The sequence below is a fragment of the Delphinus delphis genome, chromosome 19, assembly GCF_949987515.2.
Source record: "Delphinus delphis chromosome 19, mDelDel1.2, whole genome shotgun sequence".
NCBI classification, from domain to species: Eukaryota; Metazoa; Chordata; class Mammalia; order Artiodactyla; family Delphinidae; genus Delphinus; species Delphinus delphis.
The window spans coordinates 44,970,768-44,995,748 of record NC_082701.1 but is presented as its reverse complement, the minus strand read 5'-3'; the positions used below and the strand labels follow the sequence as shown (position 1 = coordinate 44,995,748).

At 39.3% G+C, this 24,981-nt stretch overlaps 1 protein-coding gene and 1 pseudogene across 1 annotated transcript in view; both read right to left on the bottom strand.

The window, feature by feature from the left end:
- EFCAB5 (EF-hand calcium binding domain 5) overlaps positions 1 to 14,609 on the bottom strand; it is a 96,644-nt gene extending 82,035 nt beyond the window's left edge. Inside the window, exons 1-3 of the mRNA XM_059998406.1 lie at positions 14,514 to 14,609; positions 14,059 to 14,121; positions 13,009 to 13,093 (exon numbers count right to left, since the gene is read on the bottom strand). Of these exons, the coding sequence (XP_059854389.1) occupies positions 13,009 to 13,093; positions 14,059 to 14,121; positions 14,514 to 14,555 (190 nt within the window). The 5' untranslated portion in view covers positions 14,556 to 14,609. The remainder of the gene's footprint in view (positions 1 to 13,008; positions 13,094 to 14,058; positions 14,122 to 14,513) is intronic.
- Positions 14,610 to 22,120: 7,511 nt separating this feature from the next.
- LOC132414250 (elongation factor 1-alpha 1 pseudogene) lies at positions 22,121 to 23,510 on the bottom strand (annotated as a pseudogene).
- Between the last annotated feature and the right edge of the window lie 1,471 nt (positions 23,511 to 24,981).

Below are 24,981 nucleotides of genomic sequence, written 5' to 3'. Positions count from 1 at the left end.
GAACCCTGCACAAATTTTTGCTAGAATTACACTGAATCTAGAGGTCAATCGAGGGAGCACTACTTTCTTAACAATATTAAGTCTTCTACTTCATGAATAAGGTATACTTTTTCATTTATTTAGGTCTTCTTTAATTTCTTTTAACAATGTTTTATAGTTTCAGTGTACAGGTTTTGTTCATTTTTGGTTAGATTTATTTTGAGATATTTAGTGCTTTTTATGCCATTAAAATTGTATTTTAAAATTTTCATTTTCTAATTGTTTGTTGTTAATATATAATAGAAATATAATTAGGTTCCCAGGACCTAGCTAGTTCAGGCTCTGATCAATAAGCTATCAGATGTTTTTTTCTACAGCCACGATTGCTGAGGTGATTGGAATGAAAAACTTAGTAAGAATCTTAAGGTTTTTTCTGATATGGCCATGGAGATGAAGTAGTTCCAGGTCTTTCAAATATTATCTACTAGTCAATTTGCTTCTCTCCACTGAAAAAATATTAATGTCAAACTGAACCACAATAGGATTAGGGCCACACACTGTTAAAGTTCTTTGCCTCTATTACTTCGTGGATTCAGGAGAAAAGAAGAAATAGATATGTAAATTATTTTGATACTCATTATTTTTTTAAAGATTTTTTTTTTAATGTGGACCACTTTTAAAGTCTTTATTGAATTTGTTACAATACTGCTTCTGTTTTTCGTTTTGGTTTTTTGGCCACGAGGCATTTGGGATCTTAGCTCTGCATTGGAAGGCGAAGTCCTAACCACTGGGCGGCCAGGGAAGTCCCCATACTCACTGTTTTTAACATAACCAGAAAGTAGTTATTGAGCCATGCTTCAATCATTAATAACTCTCAATAAATAGTACTAGTGCAATAAAAGGGTAAGAGACCAGAACCTCCTCAACTTAGAGCAGTGTTTTTATAAATCTTATATATTATGAAATATTTGAGACTTGTAAATATAATGATGATATAAGTAGCCATATATCTACTCTTAGCTTAAGAAAAAAATTACCTGTATATTAAAACCTCTCAAATACCCCTACTTTGATAGAAACACTATTCTGAATTTCATGTTTATCATTTTTCTGCATTTGTATATATTATATATAAGCAATATAATATTGTTCTTGTTTTTAATTTTTATAAAAATTATTTCATATGTGTATTCTGTGACCTTTTAAATACTTAATATTACGTTTATGAAATTCATCTATATTGATAACTGCAGCTCCAGTGTGTTCGTTTTTCACTGCTCCATAATATTTCATTATATGACTGCATTGCAATGTATTTATTCATTCTCATTTTGGGGGAGGCTATCCATAAATATTTTAAAATTCTTTTTATTTATTAAAATTTCTTTCTTAGCTTTATTGAGAGTACTCTGAAGAATACTTTTAAATTCTACCTACAGGTGGAACTTCAAGATGGCGGAAGAGTAAGACGCGGAGATCACCTTCCTCTCCACAAATACATCAGAAATACATCTACATGTGGAACAACTCCTACAGAACCCCTACTGAACGCTGGCAGAAGACCTCAGACCTCCCAAAAGGCAAGAAACTCCCCACGTACCTGGGTAGGGTAAAAGAAAAAACAGAGACAAAGAATAGGGACGGGACCTGCATGAGTGGGAGGGAGCTGTGAAGGAGGAAAGGTTTCCACACACCAGGAAGCCCCTTCGCGGGTGGAGACTTCTGGTGGCGGAGCGGGGGAGCTTCGGAGCCACAGAGGAGAGCGCAGCAACAGGGGTGTGGAGGGCAAAGCTGAGAGATTCCCGCACAGAGGATCGGTGCCGACCAGCACTCACCAGACCAGAGGCTTGTCTGCTCGCCTGTGGGGATGGATGGGGGCTGGGAGCTGAGGCTCGGGCTTCGGAGCTTAGATCCCAGGGAGAGGACTGGGGTTGGCTGCGTGAACACAGCCTGAAGGGGGCTACTGCGCCACAGCTAGCCGGGAGGGAGTCCGGGAAAAAGTCTGGAGCTGCAGAAGAGACAAGAGACTTTTTATTGCCTCTTTGTTTCCTGGTGCATGAGGAGAGGGGATTAAGAGCGCCGCTTAAAAGAGCTCCAGAGACGGGCGCGAATTGCGGCTATCAGCGCGGACCCCAGAGACGGGCATGGGACGCTAAGGCTGCTACTGCAGACACCAAGAAGCCTGTGTGCAAGCACAGGTCACTATCCACACCGTCCCTCCTGAAAGTCTGTGCAGCCCGCCACTGCCAGGGTCCCTTGATCCAGGGACAACTTCCCCGGGAGAACGCACAGTGCGCCTCAGGCTGGTGCAACGTCACGTCGGCCTCTGCCGCCGTAGGCTGGCCCCGCATCTGCACCCCTCCCTCCCCCCAGCCTGAGTGAGCCAGAGTCCCCGAAGCAGCTGCACCTTTAACCCCTTCCTGTCTGAGCGGGAACAGACGGTCTCAGGCGACCTACGCACAGAGGTGGGTCCAAATCCAAAGCTGAACCCCGGGAGCTGTGCAAACAAAGAAGAGAAAGGGAAATCTCTCCCAACAGCCTCAGAAGCAGCGGATTAAATCTCCACAATCAACTTGATGTACCTGCATCTGTGGAGTACCTGAATAGACAAGGAATCATCCCAAATTGAGGAGGTGGACTTTGGGAGCAATGATATATATATATATATTTCCCCTTTTTCGCTTTTTGTGAGTGTGTATGAGTATGCTTCTGTGTGTGATTTTGTCTGTATAGCTTTGCTTTTACCATTTGTCCTAGGGTTCTGTCTGTCCGTTTTTTGTTTTTACTTAAAAATTTTTTTCTTAATAATTATTTTTAAATTTTTATTTTAATAACTTTATTTTATTTTACTTTATTTTATTTTATCTTCTTCTTTCTTTCTTTTTTTTTTTTTCTCTCTTTTATTCTGAGCCGTGTGGAGGACAGGCTCTTGGTGCTCCAGCCAGGCGTCAGGGCTGTGCTACTGAGGTGGGAGAGCCAAGTTCAGGACACTGGTCCACAAGAGACCTCCCAGCTCCACGTAATATGAAACGGCGAAAATCTCCCAGAGATCTCCATCTCAACGCCAAGACCCAGCTCCACTCAACGACCAGCAAGCTACAGTGCAGGACACCCTATGCCAAACAACTAGCAAGACAGGAACACAACCCCACCCATTAGCAGAAAGGCTGCCTAAAATCATAATAAGGCCACAGACACCCCAAAACACACCAACAGATGTGGACCTGCCCACCAGAAAGACAAGATCCAGCCTCATCCACCAGAACACAGGCACTAGTCCCCTCCACCAGGAAGCCTACACAACCCACTGAACCAACCTTAGCCACTGGGGACAGACACCAAAAACAATGGAAACTCCGAACCTGCAGCCTGCAAAAAGGAGACCCCAAACACAGTAAGATAAGCAAAATGAGAAGACAGAGAAACACACAGCGGATGAAGGAGGAAAGCAAAAACCCACCAGACCTAACAAATGGAGAGGAAATAGGCAGTTTACCTGAAAAAGAATTCAGAATAATGATAGTAAAGATGATCCCAAATCTTGGAAATAGAATGGAGAAAATACAAGAAACGTTTAACAAAGACCTAGAAGAACTAAAGAGCAAACTGTAAACAGAGATGAACAACACAATAAATGAAATTAAAAAATCTCTAGAAGGGATCAATAGCAGAATAACTGAGGCAGAAGAACGGATAAGTGACCTGGAAGATAAAATAGTGGAAATAACTACTGCAGAGCAGAATAAAGGAGAAAGAATGAAAAGAACTGAGGACAGTCTCAGAGACCTCTGGGACAACATTAAACGCACCAACATTCGCATTATAGGGGTCCCAGAAGAATAAGGGAAAAAGAAAGGGACTGAGAAAATATTTGAAGAGATTATAGTTGAAAACTTCCCTAATATGAGAAAGGAAATAGTTAAGTCCAGGAAGCACAGAGAGCATACAGGATAAATCCAAGGAGAAACACGCCAAGACACATATTAATCAAACTATCAAAAATTAAATACAAAGAACAAATATTAAAAGCAGCAAGGGAAAAATAACAAGTAACACATAAGGGAATCCCCATGAGGTTAACAGCTGATCTTTCAGCAGAAACTCTGCAAGCCAGAAGGGAGTGACAGGACATATTTAAAGCGATGAAAGAGAAAAACCTACAACCAAGATTACTCTACCCAGCAAGGATCTCATTCAGATTTGATGGAGAAATTAAAAGCTTTTACAGACAAGCAAAAGCTAAGAGAATTCAGCACCATCAAACCAGCTTTACAACAAATGCTAAAGGAAGTTCTCTAGGCAGGAAACACAAGAGAAGGAAAAGACCTACAGTAATAATCCCAAAACAATTAAGAAAATGGTAATAGGAACATACATATCGATAATTACGTTAAATGTAAATGGATTAAATGCTCCCTCCAAAAGACATAGACTGGCTGAATGGATACAAAAACAAGACCCGTATATATGCTGTCTACAAGAGACCCACTTCAGACCTAGGGACACATACAGACTGAAAGTGAGGGGATGAAAAAAGATATTCCATGCAAATGGAAATCAAAAGAAAGCACGCGTAGCAATTCTCATATCAGACAAAATAGACTTTAAAACAAAGACTATTACAAGAGACAAAGAAGGACACTACATCATGATCAAGGGATCAATCCAAGAAGAAGATATAACAATTGTAAATATTTATGCACCCAACATAGGAGCACCTCAATACATAAGGCAAATACTAACAGCCATAAAAGGAGAAATCAACAGTAATACAATTATAGTAGGGGACTTTAACACCCCACTTTCACCAATGGACAGATCATCCAAAATGAAAGTAAATAAGGAAACACAAGCTTTAAATGATACATTAAACAAGATGGACTTAATTGATATTTATAGGATATTCCATCCAAAAACAGCAGAATACACATTCTTCTCAAGTGCTCATGGAACATTCTCCAGGATAGATCATATCTTGGGTCACAAAGCAAGCCTTGGTAAATTTAAGAAAATTGAAATCGCATCAAGTATCTTTTCCAACCACAACTCTATGAGACTAGATATCAACTACAGGAAAAAATCTGTAAGAAATACAAACACATGGAGGCTAAACAACACACTACTTAATAACCAAGAGATCACTGAAGAAATCAAAGAGGAAATCAAAAAATACCTAGAAACAAATGACAATGAAAACACAATGACCCAAAACCTATGGGATGCAGCAAAAGCAGTTCTAAGAGGGAAGTTTTATACAAGTCTACCTTAAGAAACAAATAAGAAACTTAAGAAACCATCTCAAATAAACAACCTAACCTTACATCTAAAGCAATTAGAGAAAGAAGAACAAAAAAAAACCCCCAAAGTTAGCAGAAGGAAAGAAATCATAAAGATTAGATCAGAAATAAATGAAAAAGAAATGAAGGAAACGATAGCAAAGATCAATAAAACTAAAAGCTGGTTCTTTGAGAAGATAAACAAAATTGATAAACCATTAGCCAGACTTATCAAGAAAAAAAGGGACAAGACTCAAATCAGTAGAATTAGAAATAAAAAAGAAGTAACAACTGACACTGCAGAAATACAAAGGATCATGAGAGATTACTACAAGCAACTCTATGCCAATAAAATGCACAACCTGGAAGAAATAGACAAATTCTTAGAAATGCACAACCTTCTGAGACTGAACCAGGAAGAAATAGAAACTATGAACAGACCAATCACAAGTACTGAAATTGAAACTGTGATCAAAAATCTTCCAACAAACAAAAGCCCAGGACCAGATGGTTTCACAGGCGAATTCTATCAAACATTTAGAGAAGAGTTAACACCCATCCTTCTCAAACTCTTCCAAAATATAGCAGAGGGAGGAACACTCCCAAACTCATTCTACGAGGCCACTATCACCCTGATACCAAAACCAGACAAAGATGTCACAAAGAAAGAAAACCACAGGCCAATATCACTGATGAACATAGATGCAAAAATCCTCAACAAAATACTACCAAACAGAATCCAACAGCACATTAAAAGGATCATACATTATGATCAAGTGGGGTTTATCCCAGGAATGCAAGAATTCTTCAATATACGCAAATCAATCAACATGATACACCATATTAACAGATTGAAGGAGAAAAACCATATGATCATCTCAATAGATGCAGAGAAAGCTTTTGACAAAATTCAACACCCATTTATGATAAAATCCCTCCAGAAAGTAGGCATAGACGGAACTTTCCTCACAAAGGCCATATAGGACAAACCCACAGCCAACATCATCCTCAATGGTGAAAAACTGAAACCATTTCCACTAAGATCAGAAACAAGACAAGGTTGCCCACTCTCACCACCCTTATTCAACATAGTTTTGGAAGTTTTAGCCACAGCAATCAGAGAAGAAAAAGAAATAAAAGGAATCCAAACTGGAAAAGAAGAAGTAAAGCTGTCACTGTTTGCACATGACACGATACTATACATAAAGAATCCTAAAGATGCTACCAGAAAACTACTAGAGCTAATCAATGAATTTGGTAAAGTAGCAGGATACAAAATTAATGCACAGAAATGTCTTGCATTCCTATTCACTAAAGATGAAAAGTCTGAAAGTGAAATTAAGAAAACACTCCCATTTACCACTGCAACAAAAAGAATAAAATATCTAGGAATAAACCTACCTAAAGAGACAAAAGACCTGTATGAAGAAAATTATAAGACACTGATGAAAGAAATTAAAGATAATACAAATAGATGGAGAGATATACCATGTTTTTGGATTGGAAGAATCAACATTGTGAAAATGACTCTACTACCCAAAGCAATCTACAGATTCAATGTAATCTCTATCAAACTACCACTGACATTTTTCACAGAACTAGAACAAAAAATTTCACAATTTGTATGGAAACACAAAAGACCCCGAATAGCCAAGGTAATCTTGAGAAAGAAAAACGGAGCTGGAGGAATCACGCTCCCTGACTTCAGACTATACTACAAAGCTACAGTAATCAAGACAATATGGTACTGGCACAAAAACAGAAATATAGATCAATGGAACAGGATAGAAAGCCCAGAGATAAACCCATGCACATATGGTCACCTTATCTTTGATAAAGGAGGCAAGAATATACAGTGGAGAAAAGACAGCCTCTTCAATAAGTGGTGCTGGGAAAACTGGACAGCTACATGTAAAAGAATGAAATTAGAACACTCCCTAACACCCTACACAAAAATAAACTCAAAATGGATTAAAGACCTAAATGTAAGGCCAGACACCATCAAACTCTTAGAGGAAAACATAGGCAGAACACTCTATGACATAAATCACAGCAAGATCCTTTTTGACCCACCTCCTAGAGAAATGGAAATAAAAACAAAAATAAACAAATGGGACCTAATGAAAGGTAAAAGCTTTTGCACAGCAAAGGAAACCATAAACAAGACGAAAAGACAACCCTCAGAATGGGAGGAAATATTTGCAAATGAAGCAACTGACAAAGGATTAATCTCCAAAACATACAAGTAACTCATGCAGCTCAATATCAAAAAAACAAACAACCCAATACAAAAATGGGCAGAAGACCTAAATAGACATTTCTCCAAAGAAGATATACAGATTGCCAACAAACACATGAAAGAACGTTCAACATCATTAATCATTAGAGAAATGCAAATCAAAACTACAATGAAATATCATCTCACACTGGTCAGTATGGCCATCATCAAAAAATCTACAAACAATAAATGCTGGAGAGGGTGTGGAGAAAAGGGAACACTCTTGCACTGTTGGTGGGAATGTAAATTGATACAGCCACTATGGAGAACAGTATGGAGGTTCCTTAACAAACTAAAAATAGAACTACCATATGATCCAGCACTCCCACTACTGGGCATATACCCTGAGGAAACCATAATTCAAAAAGAGTCATGTACCACAATGTTCATTGCAGCTCTATTTACAATAGCCAGGAGATGGAAGCAATCTAAGTGCCCATCAACAGATGAATGGATAAAGAAGATGTGGCACATATATACAGTGGAATATTACTCAGCCATAAAAAGGAACGAAACTGAGTTATTTGTAGTGAGGTGGATGGACCTAGAGACTGTCATACAGAGTGAAGTAAATCAGAAAGAGAAAAACAAATACCATATGCTAACACATATATATGGAATCTAAAAAAAAAAAAAAAAAGAAAATGGTCAGAAGAACCTAGGGGCAAGATGGGAATAAAGATGCAGACCTACTAGAGAATGGACTTGAGGAAACGGGGACGGGGAAGGTTAAGCTGGGACAAAGTGAGAGAGTGGTATGGACATATATACACTACCAAATGTAAAACAGATAGCTGGTGGGAAGTAGCCACATAGCACAGGGAGATCAGCTCCGTGCTTTGTGACCACCTAGAGAGGTGGGATAGGGAGGGTGGGAGGGAGGGAGATGAAAGAGGGAAGAGATATGGGGACATATGTATAACTGAGTCACTTTGTTATAAAGCAGAAACTGAGACAGCATTGTAAAGCAATTATACTCTAATAAAGATATTAAAAAAAAATTCTACCTACATAGTGTCCATCTTTCTAACCAGGAAAAATATTAAGTGGTTTATTTTTTAAAACACTTGAAAAGCCAACATTTCATTTAAAGAATGTCTTAAGTCCAATATTGGATAGTATTTATGAATATCTCTCCCAAGTTTTGATTTCCTCTTGGCTTATTCATATATGGGGGAAATGAGGAGGGTAGTATAATGCTCTTTGTTACCTCTCAGTTGGATTTGTAAACAAGTTAACCTCTTTTTTTGGGGGGTGGGCGGGTAGTGTTTCCATTCTGTTTTGTCACAATGCTCATTAATATCCAATACTTTTACTTCTATTTTAAATAAGTGTGATAGAGACCAATTTTTTTTTAAAGTCTGCAGGTTCTAATGTACTCTCTTTGCTTTTAACCTCTCTAGCATAACCCAAGGCAGATATTCCTCCTCCTGCTTTAAGGGGAGTGCTACAGATTTATAGCAACTTAATATCTAGCCATCTGCATGGCTCATTAGTAAACTCACACATGAACTGGGGCATTGTCTTATCTTTGCTGCAGCCTGCTAGTGCTCCTCTAGTGTGCTTGGCTATTATAGGTTGCTAAGCAATAATCCTCGTGCTTGCATTGTCCCCACCGACATGCAGAATGGAAGTAGATATGTGTTTGGTTACAGCTCTGGTCAAACACTTCTGTCTTAGAGCCATAAAATCAAGAAAAGAAAAGGAGGCACAGCAATAGCAGGGTCAGTAAATCAGAATTCTGAACAAGCCTATCTGTAGCTGTCTTTTGATTGGGTGATCTCTGAATTCATAAATTACAGCACTGCCCCAAGGGAAAATTAAGAGGTTTAATTGAATATAATTTCAAATAGGTACTGGGTTTTTTAGCAGGTCTATGCTTGGACATTCCTAAACCTTTTACAGATAGATAGATTCATTTATATATTCACTCAATAAATAATTATTGATGTCATAGTGCCAGGCACTATGCTAAGCACTGAAATTCTTTTTCAGGATTGTCTTCCTAAACTCTTGCGGAATTAAGAGCCTTTCACATTCTTTCCCAATATGCACACCTTCACCCCTGTATCAATCCACCTTCTAACATACAAAGTCCTATTCAGGCAATATGGGCACAAATGCTTTCAACTAAGTAAGTAGGAACACAAAAGAATTCCTTATTCATATTTTGAAAGGTCCAATCTTGTAAGTGACTTTTATCATTTCCTGCACTTAGTGCATGGCTCACTGCTGGGCATGGCCTCAGTACAACCCTATTTAAGGACATAAATAGGAATGAATTATAACCCACATTATAATAAGCTTTAACAGACTATTTCTTCACAGAAGGCATATAACATTACAGGGACTGGCTGCTGGTTAAACTGGTGAAAATTGACGCAGCAGGGCTACTTAACAGATGTGTGATGTTCCCTTTAAACACAGGTCCTGTTTGAAACTCAGCTGTCTTGGTCTTACCAGAATTTCTTACCATTTGTACATAATGTAGAATAACTACTACGAAAGGAGGAAGAAAAGAAGCACTATTAAACACTATTGTAATTAAAATTCAATAACTATAGGAAAAGGCATTTTCCTACAAAACGTTTTTAAACTTAGGGCTGTGTAATAAGAATAAAGCTGAACAAATTAATAAAAAAGAAATAAGATTTCTCAAAACACAAGTTAAGCTCATAGCCTAAAAAATACAATGACCAGGGAAAGAAATAAGGAATTCCCATGGTACGTTTTTGTTTTGTTTTGTTTTGTTTTTTTGCGGTACGCGGGCTTCTCACTGCTGTGGCCTCTCCCGTTGCGGAGCACAGGCTCCGGACGCGCAGGCTCAGCGGCCATGGCTCACGGACCCAGCCGCTCCGTGGCATGTGGGATTTTCCCGGACCGGGGCACGAACCCGTGTCCCCTGCATCGGCAGGTGGACTCTCAACCACTGCGCCACCAGGGAAGCCCCACATGGTACGTTTAACCACAATATTTTCTATGCAAAGATATGTATTTGAGTGTATTCTGGGAGCTGCCTGGCAAGATAACATCCTTTTAATTTTGACAAGTATATAACAAGGATAAAGACACATCCTTTGACATGTTGAGACTAAAATAACAGTTCCTCTTCCCACTTCTTACACACACACACACACACACACACACACACACACACACACGTATTTACAAAGGGAGATTTAGAAATGTTAGGATTAATAGTGACTGATCACTGAATAAATAAGTACATTGCATTGCATTTGATATCGCAACAAGCAACTGCAATGTTTTCAGTATATATCATAAACTGGGATGAACAGACTTAAACAAACAAAACACATTTCCCTCTACCATACATTGAAAAGTGATAACAAATTGAAAGTATAAGAACAGAAAAGACCATAAACTCTTGATTGATATGTTTTCTAGAGAGGCAATAAATTACATGTTGGAATATATGTGTGAAGATTTGTAGGTGCAAATATGGCCATAAACTGATTAAAGTGAACACCTAATTAAATTTATAGCAAATTACCTAGATCGTGATTCTGTTTGGCATGTTTAAAACGCAAGAGTTCATTTATAAACCTGGCTCAAGTGAGTATGGTAAAGGCAAAGTGTATTTATGGGGTGATGGTGAAGGGTGGGAGTGAGGAGGAAGTAAAATCAAGAAACTGGTGGTACATACAGTGGAATACTCAGCCATAAAAAGAAACGAAATTGAGTTATTTGTAGTGAGGTGGATGGACCTAGAGTCTGTCATACAGAGTAAAGTAAGTCAGAAAGAGAGAAACAAATACCATATGCTAACACATATATATAGACTCTAAAAAAAATGGTTCTGATGAACCTAGTGGCAGGACAGGAATAAACACGCAGACGTAGAGAATGGACTTGAGGACACGGGGCGGGGAGGGGAAGCTGGGACGAAGTGAGAGAGTAGCATTGACATATATACACTACCAAATGTAAAACAGATAGCTAGTGGGAAGCAGCTGCATAGGACAGGGAGATCAGCTCTGTGTTTTGTGACCACCTAGAGGGGTGGGATAGGGAGGGTGGGAGGGAGGTTCAAAAGGGAGGGGATATGGGGATATATGCATATGTATAGCTGATTCACTTTGTTATACAGCAGAAACTAACACAACATTGTAAAGCAATTATACTCCAAGAAAGATGTAAAAAGAAAAAAATGTTGACAAATGCAAAAAAAAAAAAAAGAAAGAAAGAAACTGGTGGTAGGGGGCAGGTAGGGAAACTTTTTAAAAGTTAGTGAAGCTGTGAAAACAGTACTAAGTTTATAATAAAGGCAAAATAAATGCTGAAAAGTTTGGTTCTTAATGTGTATGTATTATATATTTACTAATAAGAAGGAATAGTAAATAATACTTATAATTGGTTTAAAAGACAGAAAAGCACTTTGGAGAAAAGTAAGCAACTACAAGTTATAACTACCATCTATATAGCAATTTATAGTTTAGAAAATGCTTTAAAAATTATTGTTGGGACTTCCCTGGTGGCACAGTGGCTAAGAATCCGCCTGCCAATGCAGGGGACATGGGTTTGAGCCCTGGTCCGGGAAGATCCCACATGCAGCGGAGCAACTAAGCCCGTGCGCCACAACTACTGAGCCTACGCTCTAGAGCCTGCGAACCACAACTACTGAGCCCACGTGCCACAACTACTGAAGTCCGCGCGCCTAGAGCCCGTGCTCAGCAACAAGAGAAGCCACCACAATGAAAAGCCCGCCTGTCGCAACGAAGAGTAACCCCCACTCACCGCAGCTAGAGAAAGCCCGCACGTAGCGATGAAGACCCAATGCAGCCAAAAATAAATAAATAAAATAAATAAATTTATTTTAAAAAATTATTATTATAGTTCAGCCTAGCACATACTAAACACTCAATAGTTGTAAACCAAATTGAAAAGAATTTCAATTAACTAAAATATAAGTTGAAATTGTTAAATTTTAAATATTGTGAAAATTTTCTGTCATACAGGATTTCACTAAGTATCTAAAATTAGAAGAACTGTAGTGAAAGGGATGAATGTCTTGCCCAGTTATTTGTTGCCTTTTGATCATATAAATTTTCAACCTGCATAATTATGTGGGATTTGGGTTAAGGATTGGGCTGGAAGTCAAATAGAATAAATGTGTTGTCAAGTACAGAGGTAAAAAGAAGAAATAGAAAAACAGCAGGCAGGTTGAATCACTAGGGTTCTTCATTTTATTTTTGTATTAATGGGTTGTCTGCTATGTGTCAGTCAGCTCTCTTAGCTAAATTTTCTCTTTAAGCACAAGATGAATGGTTATAAACTTGCCTCTAAGTATCAATAGAAGATGACGGGAATATATTTTAAACTATTTCCCAAACCGCATTTAAAATATCCCTGGGATTATATCTTTAAAAGGCAAAATCTTGAGGAACCCATCCCCAACTAAAATTTAGTAATAGTTTTGCATTCTGTTGTGTAGGAGAAAGTCTAGTTCTCTACCTTGGGATTTGACTTTATTTGCTGCTGTTCCTGCCACATTGCTGCAGATGCCTAATGCCAAACTGTCTGGTATACTCCGTGAACTCTGAAAGGAGGAAAGAAACACCAATTAAAAAGTGAAATGCTTTTCATCAAAGTTGCATCAACTCTCCCAATTAAAGAATGCACACAAATCCCTTGTAAAAATCACCAAACATTCCTCCCTAATTTTGCTAGGATTTAATGCTATATATTAGAAGCAAAGCAGTAATCACAGTCTATTTACAAGATAAAGTTCATTGGCTCAGAATGTCATCACATCTTTCTATTGCTAACGCAGTAAATATGCTAAGAATATTATTCCAGATGTACATGAATCCTTGAATTATATAATACTTTCTAGAAACATAATTTGAGACCACAACACAGTGAAATAGGACATTTGAAATTGCTGCTGGTTTCTTTTACTATTAGAATCACCTTCCACGTTTGTGGTGGAAAGAAAAACGTTTTCACCTTAATTAAAGAAAGTAAAGGTTACTTTTATGAATAAATGGTGACAAAATAGCTTTTTGTACTCATGCTGATGTACTTTTAAAAGGATGATAACAGAATACTTTAAGACTCACATTAGTCAACTTAATGGTGAATCATATAACTATTTTCACTTGCCTCCCCTTTTCTATAAAATATTTTTCCTCATTGAAATCTTCTATTTATTTAAACACAAAGTTACTTAAACGATTAACATGGAGATTACATTTTCAGAATGATAGCGAAGTTCCCCTAAAAACTGGTGGTTATTGTACTCAGGGTAACAGTTCTGATTTTAGAAAGTAAACTTTACTTATAATTCATAATAGCTCTTCACAAATAATTTACCTGTCAATGGAAGTTTTCTGCAACTGACTCAAATGAGTCAGCTTAATGATCAACATGGGTTTGCTTTTTCCCATTTGCCATTTTATCTTTTTGAATACCCACATCTTTTCCTTTTTTTTCTTTGTGAGAAAATTAATTTCTCCAGTTTACTCTCAAGCATTAACATCTGATTACTCATGAAAACTCTACCTTCATAGGCTCTTTTACTTTGGTTGCTTCCTGGTTCCTTTCTTTGTCTTCTTTTCCATTTTCCTGAAGTGGAAATAGTGTTAGTAAATGGTATCCAACAGGAGCCGGAAATAAAACTAACATTTTATACTCTAGTGTAGCAAGCTTTTTATGTAAAAAAATTCACATAATGAGTAAACATCATACCAAATAAAATCACATAAAGTAGTTGTATTAGCAAACTCAAACAGTATTAGACTTGTTAGGTATAAAGAATACAAAGCAACTGGAAGCAGGCCACTGTGACTCAACTATTAGTTGACCCCATTTTTGTCAAAACTTCATGCAGAAAAGTTCAACTAAAAAGAGAAATAATTCAATGACAGAATATGATATTGCATCTCCATTTTCCCAAAAATGTTGAATCTCAAATCCTCTCATGGCTAAATGGTTAGAAACCTATGTAGACCAGGTACCTGAGCAGGTTTGGGTTCCTCTTGAGATGTCGACTCACTCATCTGGACCACTAAAAGATATCACCAAATGGTAAGGAAAAGTATTACCAGACCACTATTTATAACAAAAAGAGAGAAAGAAAATATTAACAAACAGAAATACTCTGGAAGATCAAAATCTCCCCCCACCCAACCTCATCCCACCATTCTACTGAATGATAGTAAGTTCTCAGCTGCTAAACTTCTGACTGTACTACTGTTATTACTGTGGTTACTGATCAAAGCTCGATTAGTGCTAGGCCAGGGTTCAGGGAGACAGGAAAAGTCACCACAGTAATCATCACCATTAGTGTTTAAAAAAACAGCAACAGTAATGCAACTGAATTTTTAAAACATTATCATCATCCTCATTAGTTTTTGAAATTACAAAGTGAGGTGAAATGAAACTTTGATTGCTATTTAATTCATGTGAGAAAGTCAGACATTAGAATAATCACCTTGCTAAAAAGTATTTTTGGAGGGGGGAGTTCTGAGAGGAATGAGATTTATCTGGTTTATTTATTTATGCTAAGGAATAAAAATGGATAATTACCACATCCCCTACTTCAATTGCAAATGACTATAGATTCAGTCACAGATGATCAAAATCACTGTTGTGTCAAAAATCATGTAAGACTTTGTGTATATTTAAGACTTTGTGTATATTTAAGCTAGGTTCTATGTAAAAAGTAATGCATTTTATATACATGGCCTCTGCTGCTAGGGCAGTTACAATCTAGGGACTTCTTAATTTGAAATGGTATTATTTATAATGTGCTAGAGTATTCACTTTTCTTTTTATCAACATATGTTCTGCTTGAATGAACCAAAAGTACGGCCTTTGGAGACAACAGCTTCCAACACAAAAATGCCTGCCTCAAAACCTTTTTGAAGCAATTCATAAATAATAAATAATACACAATAGATTTCTTTGATAGGTCCCAATTGTACATTTTCACAGACTGCTGTTTTTGCTTCTGGTGTCCATCTCCTGAAATTGCTAAAAAGCTTCCTCCCATTTCTTTTAAGATTTACTTATTTTTATTTATTTATTTAGGCTGTGCCGGGTCTTAGTTGCAGCACATGGGATCTTTGCTGCGGCACGTGGGATCTTCATTGCAGCCCGCAGACTCTTAGTTGCGGCAGGCATGCGGGATCTAGTTCCCCCACCAGGGATCGAACCCAGGCCCCCTGCACTGGGAGCGCAGAGTCTTACCCACTGGACCACCAGGGAAGTCCCCCCATTTCTTTTAAAATTTGTTTTGTTTGGATGCACCCAGATAAATTCAACTCAGTAAACCTTTACTGGGTGCCTTCTATATGCAGGCAGACTTTGGGGTTAAAAAGATGGATAGGATCTGCTTTTGTAGAGTTCCTAGTTTAGTGAGAGGAAAAAGGGATAAACAGATGCAATTCCATCTGTACATGCAAAAGCAGAGGTACAGGGGCTTCCCTGGTGGCGCAGTAGTTGAGAGTCCGCCTGCCGATGCAGGGGACACGGGTTCGGGCCCTGGTCCGGGAGGATACCACATGCCGCGGAGCGGCTGGGCCCGTGCGCCACAACTACTGAGCCTGCGCTCTAGAGCCCGTGAGCCACAAATACTGAAGCCCGTGTGCCACAACTACTGAAGCCCGCGTGCCTAGAGCCTGTGCTCCGCAGCAAGAGAGGCCACCACAATGAGAAGCCTGTTCCCTGCAACGGGAGTGGCCCTCGCTCGCTGCAACTGGGGAGAGCCCGCGTGCAGCAGCAAAGACCCAATGCAGCCAAAAATTAAATAAATGAATAAAAAAAAAAAAAGCAGAGGTACATACAAAATATTAAGGAACACAGAGGAATGGCAATTAATTTTCTCAGGGAGGTCAGGGAAGATTTCACAGAAAAATAGATTTCCAAGCTAGATTTTAAGTGACTAATAAGACTTTGTGTGTGTGTAAAGGAGGGGGGAAAGAGTATTTGAGGCAGAAGGAACATTATACGCTGGAGTATAAAAGTTCAAAAAGTGTTTGAAGCATTCATAGCAGAGCATAGTTATATAATAGAAAGTGGCAGAAGATGAGGCTAAAAAGGTAACTTTTCACAATAAATCAAGGAGTTTGGATTTTATTTTGTGCTTTTTAAGCATAGGACAAGATGCGATGAAATCGGTGTTTTTAAAAAGTTGACTCTGCCGGCAAAGACTGGAAGTGTGAAAGAGTGGGGAAAGATAGAATGAAGGTAAATTTTGTACCTTAAATATTGCACCTGAGATGAATGCCCCTGACTGTAGTCTACTTCCCTACTCCCTTACCATTGTTTCCACCCAAATAAACTTCCACTCAACTCCTTGGACCAGGGTCTGTTCTGAGGGAACCCAAACTATTTACAACAGATAGAATGATCAGGACTGGGGGCATAATTAGATCTAAGGAGTGAAAGAGGAGTAGTTAAGGCTCACTGAGCGTTTTTGAATATTTAGAAGGCTGAATGGATGATGATGCCATTAAGTGAAATAAGGAAAGGAGAGAAAAACAGGTTTGAAGAATGATATGAGTTTGAGTTTGAAGGTATTACATTTAAGACACCTGCTTGATAGCATTTTAAAAAATATTTATTTGGCTGCATTGGGTCTTAGTTGCGGCATGCAGGATCTTTAGTTGCAGCATTCGAACTCTTAGTTGTGGCATGAGAGATCTAGTTCCCTGACCAGGGATCGAACCCAGGCCCCCTGCATTGGGAGCGTGGAGTCTTAGCCACTGGACCACCAGGGAAATTCCAATAGCATCTTCATTAGTAAGACTGTCAGTCACATGTGAAAGAGTAGCCAATTATCCTCGAGGAAGGAGTTTCTCAGTATGAGAGAAATCATACATCATTCTGATTTCTCAGACTCATAGAGGATAAGAAATGTCATTTACCTGGATTTCTTGTGAGTCTTGAACCCCTGGGTATTGATAGAAAGATACATTTGTAGGAGGATGCTAGTGGGGCTCACCCAATAATAGCTAAGAGAAGGGAAAAAAAGGCTGAAAATAAACCCTTGTTGATGAACACTTAAAAGTAGGGCTAAGAAAGAAGAGCCAGTGAAAGATACTGATAACTGCTGAGAATGGCAGGAGACTACTGCAGCTGTGCACCTGCACACTGCTGGCCTGACTCCCACTACCAGCCGCTACAGCCGTGCACATGCCCACAGCAAGCCCCTATGGCCCCACAAGTGTACAACAACAGCCAAGGCCCCCATAGCTGCTGGAGGGCCTGGATTCAATGTGGACACCTGTCACTGGCTTGCATGGCTCTGCTTACCTGCAGTTAACCTTAAAGTTGTGTACCTGCAAGACACCAGCCTCAACTCCCGTCACTGGCCACCACTGCCCAGCATGTGCCTTCAGCTAGCCCCATTGTCACTCAAGGACACACTGACAGCCAGGGCCACTGCAGCTGCTTGTGCACCCCCAGTTGGCCCCAGCCCCTGCCACTGTGCCTCTGCAGCCAGTCCCCACAACTAGCCCTGCAGCCAAGCCTGTGCATACCACTGGCTCTGGACACCACCACTGCCTGGCCTGATCCCTAGCCACTGGACTGGAGGTACTGTTAAAGACTCCAACAGTCCTTGAAGCCACTGTGGACTGCCTACAGCTCTCACCAAAGATTATGCGGTTGTTGACGTCATGAACCCCAGCTGCTAAACCAACAAGACATCACGCCCCTCCCCATCATTCGGAGATGTTACATGCCCTCACACTTTGCACTCCGCACCACTAGACCCAGGGTCACAGCATGTTCCAGCATGTGCCTGCCCGCAGATGAAAGTCTTTCCATACCAAAGTCAGTCCATAAAGTCTGAAAGAGGTAACTGCTTCTTCAAATGCACAGACACCTACAAAAACTACAGGGATCACAAAACATCGGAGAAACATGACACTACCAAAGGAACACAGTAAACTTCCAGTAATGGGAAGTGGAGATTCACAAATTGCTTGATAAAGAATTCAAAATAACTGTTCTAAAGATGCTCAGAGAGCTACAAGAGAACACAGGTAAACAATTTAATGAAATAAGGGAAATGATACAAGAATGAAATGATAAGTTCCACAAAGAGAAAACAAAAAAAGAGAACCAAACAGAAATTTTGGAGCTGAAGAATACAATGACTGAAATGAATAATTCAGTAGACAAGACTAAACCAAGCAGAAGAAAGAATCGGTAAACTCAAACACAGATCATTTGAAAATATTCAGCTGGTGGAGAAAAAAAGAAAAAACTGAAGGGGAATGAAGAAAGCCTATGGGACTTATGGGACACCATTAAGAGAAACAATCTATACAATATGAGAGTCTAAGGAAGGGGAGAAAGGGGCAGAAAACTTTTTGAAAAATAATGTCTGACCTATACCACCAGCCTGCCATAAAAATACAGTGGTGTAAGTTTGACCTCTCCAATTAACTGCTGTTGTCTCAACTTCTCCAAGTGATTAGAAAATCTCATACTTCCATCTTCAAGTCTCCTTCCTGGTCCATTAACTTTCTTCTTATTATATACTAAATGTTTGTATGTGCAACCTCCACCATGTCCCCACAAGTTAATATGTAGAATCCTTAACAGCCCCCCACCCAAATAATGTCTGAGAACTTCACAAATCTGAAAAGAGATTTGGACATCCAAGTTCATGAAGCTCATAGGTCTGCAAACAAATTCAACTCAAAGAGATCTTCTCCAAGACACATTGTAATAAAACTGTCAAAATCAAAGACAAAGAGAAAATCTTGAAAGAAGCAATAGAAAAGAAGTTTGCCACTTACAAAGGAACCCCATAAGACTATCACAGGATTTCTCAGCAGAAACCTTACAGGCCAGGAGAGAGTAGGATGACATATTCAAAGTGCTGAAAGAAAAAAAAAACCCCAAAAACCTGTCAACCAAGAATATTCTATCTGGCAAAGTTATCCTCAGAAATGAAAGAGAGAGGGACTTCCCTGGTGGTCCAGTGGTTAGGACTTTGCCTTCCAATGCAGGGGGGTGCGGGTTTGATCTCTGGTCGGGGAGCTAAGATCCCACATGTCTCGTGGCCAAAAAACCAAAACATAAAACAGAAGGAATATTGTAACAAATTCAATAAAGACTTTAAAAAAAGTGGTCCACATCAAAAGAATCTTTTAAAAATTTAAATAAATAAATAAAAAGAAATGAAAGAGAGAGAAAATCTTTCCCAGAAAAATAAAAGCTGAGGGGAGCTCACCCCCACCAGAACTGTCTTACAAGAAATGCTAAAAGGTGTTCTTCAAGCTGAAATGAAAGGATACTAATTAGTAACATGAAAACACACTGTAAGTATAACTATACAGTCAGATTCGGAATATTCCAATACTGTAATATGGTGGTGTGTTAATCACTTACCTCTAGAATAAAGGTTAAAGGACACAAGTATTAAAAATAACTATAGCTTTGCAAACAATAATTTGCTATTGGATATCCAATATAAAAAGATGTAAACTGTGGCGTCAAAAATATAAGATGGGGGGAGGATATAGAAAGGTAGAGTTTCTGTATGTGATCGAAATTAAGTTGTCATCAGTTTAAAATAAACCATTGTATCTATAAGGTGTTTTATGTAAGCCTCATGGTAACCACAAAGCAATAACCTATAGTAGATGCACAAAAGATAAAGAGAATGGAATCAAAGCATACCACTGCAGAAAATCATCAATTCACAAAGGAAGGCAGTAAGACAGGAAGAAAGAAACAAAAGAATTACAAAACAGCCAGAAAACAATAAGATGACATTTAATTAGATGTTGATTAATAAAAGTTCTCACCTATCAATAAAATGGATTAAATTCTCCATCTAAATGCATAGAGTGGCTGGATGGATAAAAAACCAAGACCCAACTATATGCTGCTTATAAGAGACTCACATCAGCTTTAAGGATACACATAGGCTCAAAGTGAAGGGATGGAAAAAGATATTCCAGGCAAGTGAAAACCGAAAGAGAGCAGAGATAGCTATACTTACATCAGACAAAATAGACTTTAAGCCAAAAACTATAATAAGAGACAAAGGAAGTCATCGTTTAATGATAAAAGAGTCAATTAGTCAAGAATTATGGGTTGCAGAATTACAATATTAATTGAATTCAAATTCCAGCCAAGTTATTCATGTCAAAATTGAGGGATTGATTGGGAAGGAGTACCCTGAAATTTGGAATGGGGACATTTAGTTGGACTAGGAGACTGATAATCTCAAACTTCTGAGTCACTTTGAGCCTTTTTTGACAGTGAAAGCAGTTTGTCCTCTTGTATTTGTGAAGAATATCCTCTTAATTGAAAATTTTGTAATAATATCATCTGGGGCAACTGCCTTGCAAGAGGATGCCCATTTTCCTCAAGACTCACCACAACCACCTCTTACTTATAGTAGATTCGTTAACTCAAATCAGGTCTTTTTATTTTCTCATTAAACTTTGTTTCAATGGGTCTCAAAATTCTGTGACAGATTTTTGGTCAAGTTGTTTCCATAAAAAAGTACTGATTTTAGGGCTTCCCAGGTGGCGCAGTGGTTGAGGGTCTGCCTGCCGATGCAGGGGACACGGGTTCGTGCCCCGGTCCGGGAAGATCCCACATGCCACGAAGCGGCTGGGCCCATGAGCCATGGCCGCTGAGCCTGCGCGTCCAGAGCCTGTGCTCCGAGATGGGAGAGGCCACAACAGTGAGAGGCCCGCGTACCACAAAAAAAAAGTACTGATTTTAAAAGCTAACTTAAAACTGCCACACATACCACATATCCCAGCAATCCCACTCCTGGGCATATACCTGGAGGAAATAATAATTCAAAAAGATACATGCACCCCAGTGTTTATTGCAGCACTATTTACGATAGCCAGGATGAGGAAGCAACTAAATGTCCATCAACAGAGGAATGGATAAAGAAGATGTGCTACATATATACAATGGAATATTACTCAGCTATAAAAAAGAACAAAGTAATGCCATTTGCAGCAACATGGATGGACCTAGAGATTGTCATACTGAGTGAAGTAAGTCAGACACAGAAAGACAAATATCATATGATATCACTTATATGTGGAATCTAAAAAAAAGGGTACAAATGAACTTGTTTACAAAACAGAAGTAGAGTCACAGATGTAGAAAACAAACTTATGGTTACCAGGGAATGGGGATGGGGAGGGATAAATTGGGAGATTGGGATTGACATATACACACTACTATATATAAAACTGATAACTAATAAGAACCTGCTGTATAGCACAGAGAACTCTACTCAATATTCTGTAATGGCCTACATGGGAAAAGAATCTAAAAAAAAAGAGTGGATATAGGTATATGTATAACTGATTCACTGTGCTGTACACCTGAAACTAACACAACATTGTAAATGAACTATACTCCAATAAAAATTAAAAAATGAAAAATAAAATCAAATAAAGGAAAAACTGCCACACATAAAACAAATGGTTGACGAAATATTCTCCTTTCCTTCTGAAGGTTTTGTGATGCAGTCTTTTACTATTAAATGGCCAACTGAAGTGAACAGTCCTAAGACCGTTCTTCCACCACTGATTAAGACTGGGGTGGCAGGTATTGGAGATAACATTCATGTAGCCTTCTGAGCTTTCTGGGCAGACTTGATAACCTTGCCAGCTGCAGCTGCCTTCTTGCCCACTTTTTTTTTTTTTTGTCCACTACTTTGATGACACCCACAGCAATTGTCTGTCTCATGTCGCGAATAGCAAAATGACCCAGAGGAGGATAGTCAGAGAGGCTCTCAACACACACGGGCTTGCCAGGAACTATATCAATGATGGCAGCATCACTGGATTTCAAGAATTTGGGCCCACCTTCCAGCTTTTTCCCGGAACGATGATCAATCTTCTTCAGCTCAGACAACTTGCAAGCAATGTGAGCTGTGTGACAATCCAGCACAGGTGCATATTCAGCACTGATTTGGCCTGGTTGGTTCAAGATAATCACCTGAGCTGTGAAGCCCACTGATTCCATCAGTGGGTCATTTTTGCTGTCATCAGCCACACTGCCACGACAAACATCTTTGACAGACACGTTCTTGACACTGAAGCCCATACTGACCCCAGGAAGGGCTTCACTCAAAGCTTCATGGTGCATTTCAATAGATTTCACTTCAGTTTTAACGTTGACTGGAGCAAAGGTGACCACCATGCCCGGTTTGAGAACACCAGTCTCCACTCGACCCACAGGGACAATACCAATACCACCAATTTTGTAGACATACTGGAGGGGCTTGTCAGTTGGACATGCTGGTGGCAGGATGCAATCCAGAGCTTCAAGCAGCATGGTTCCACTGGCATTGTCATTTTTATGGGTGACTTTCTATCCCTTGAACCAAAGCAGGTTAGCACTTGGCTCCAGCATGGTGCCACCATTCCACCCAGAAACTGGCACCAATGCTACTGTGTTGGGGTGGTAGCCAATTTTCTGAATGTAGATGCTGACTTCCTTAACAATTTCCTCTCAGCTCTTCTGGCTATAGAGTGGCTTAGTGGAATCCATTTTGTTAATGCCAGCAATTAGTTCTTTCACACCCAGAGTATAAGCCAGAAGAGCATACTCACGGGTCTGCCCGTTCTTGGAGATACTGGCTTCAAATTCACCAGTGCCAGCAGCATCAATCAGAACAGCACAATCAGCCTGAGATTTACCTGTAATCATGTCTTTAATAAAGTCTCTGTGTCCTGGGGCATCAATTATGGTCACATAGTACTTGCTGGTCTCGAATTTCCACAGGGAGATATCAATGGTGGTAGCATACTCACATTGAGCTTTCAGTTTGTCCAAGATCCAGGCATACTTGAAGGAGCCCTTTCCCATCTCAGCAGCCTCCTTCCTGAACTTTTCGATGCTTCTTTTGTCGATCCCACCATATTTATAGATCAGATGGCCAGTAGTGGTAGACTTGCCCAGATCTACATGTCCACAGTGATGTTGATGTGAGGCTTCGCCTTTCCCATTGTGGCTTAAATTTAGTGGTGGTTTTCATGACACCTGTGTCCTGGTGGCAAACCCATTGCGAAAAAAGCTAAAATCAGATATTAAAATGCTCGAGCAGGGCAAATACAAAGTCTAACCAAGTGGAAATAGGTTTTATGGCAAAATATTTTCATTATTTTCTTGTTTAGTGGCAGAAGCCCAGGGAACATACATGAGTATATTATAAGGGAGTTAAAGGAAGGAGCACAAAGTATAATACTGGGTTGGCTGGAATTTATTGATATGGGTACCCGTATCAGAAATTAAGGATTTAATGTATTAGCACCTACAGCTGGAAGTGACACTCACTATTTACTTGGTAAGTTCACTGAAATTTGGACTCCATAGTGGCCTATGTTTAATTAAGTGGAGATACTGGAACTTCCTTGGATAATGTAAGAGGAATCCAAAGTCTTAGGGATATGGGAATGTTGGAGTAGATTTATCACATTTTGACTTGCATATCCACTCCCCACAAGTATATTCTCCAAGAGAACTTGGGGGTGTCCCTTTACTAAAGCACTGAAAAATACATTAGTGAGTGGAAGTACTTATATCCTTGAAAAGCTCTATGTTGGCTTTCTTCTGTAGGCAAGGCATGATGGGATGACCCATTATAGGCAGCAGAAGCCAGATGTCAGTGTTTATCCACCAAAGACAAGGCAGGCACATTTACCATAAAGAGAAGTAGAGATACAGTGGTAATCAGATTATTTTTGACATTCAGCTAAATGATTATGGTGGTCCCAGGATTAAAATAGATGGGCAGCCTAATAAAGTATTGATCATCTACACATAATATTTAAAAATCTATATATGGTAGCCAAAAATATGACTTTAGTCACCATAGTGGAGAGTTCTGACTTCTCTCACCCAGTTTCCAGAGCTGAGCCTCTTAATTGAAAGGGCAGGCTGGATCCCCTTAAGGAAGGATTCTGCAGCACTACCATAGCATATACTGAAAATCTTCCTTCAAGTCTTCTCCACAAAGACCTTAGGCCATTTCCTAAAATGACTGTGTAATGAGGAAAAAGATTAATATTCAGGTATTTCAGGGACTTCTAAACATTGGCATTAATTGGTGTTAATTTCTGGGGACCCAAATGCATTCCACCAGTTTAAGTGGGGCCTGTATTGGACAGGTGAGAGATGGAGTCTTAACTGGTTTGTATTTTGCTTTTTAAAATTTATTTATTTATTTATTTTTGGCTGCGTTGGGTCTTCGTTGCTGCGCATGGGTTTTCTCTAGTTGTGAGCCGGGGCTACTCTTCCTTGTGGTGCAGGCTTCTCGTTGCGGAGCATGGACTCCAGGTGTGCCGGCTTCAGTAGTTGTGGTGCACAGGCTTAGATGCTCCCCGGCATGTGGGATCTTCCTGGACCAGGGATCGAACCCATGTCCCCTGCATTGGCAGGCAGATTCTTAACCACTGCGCCACCAGGGAAGTCCCCTTA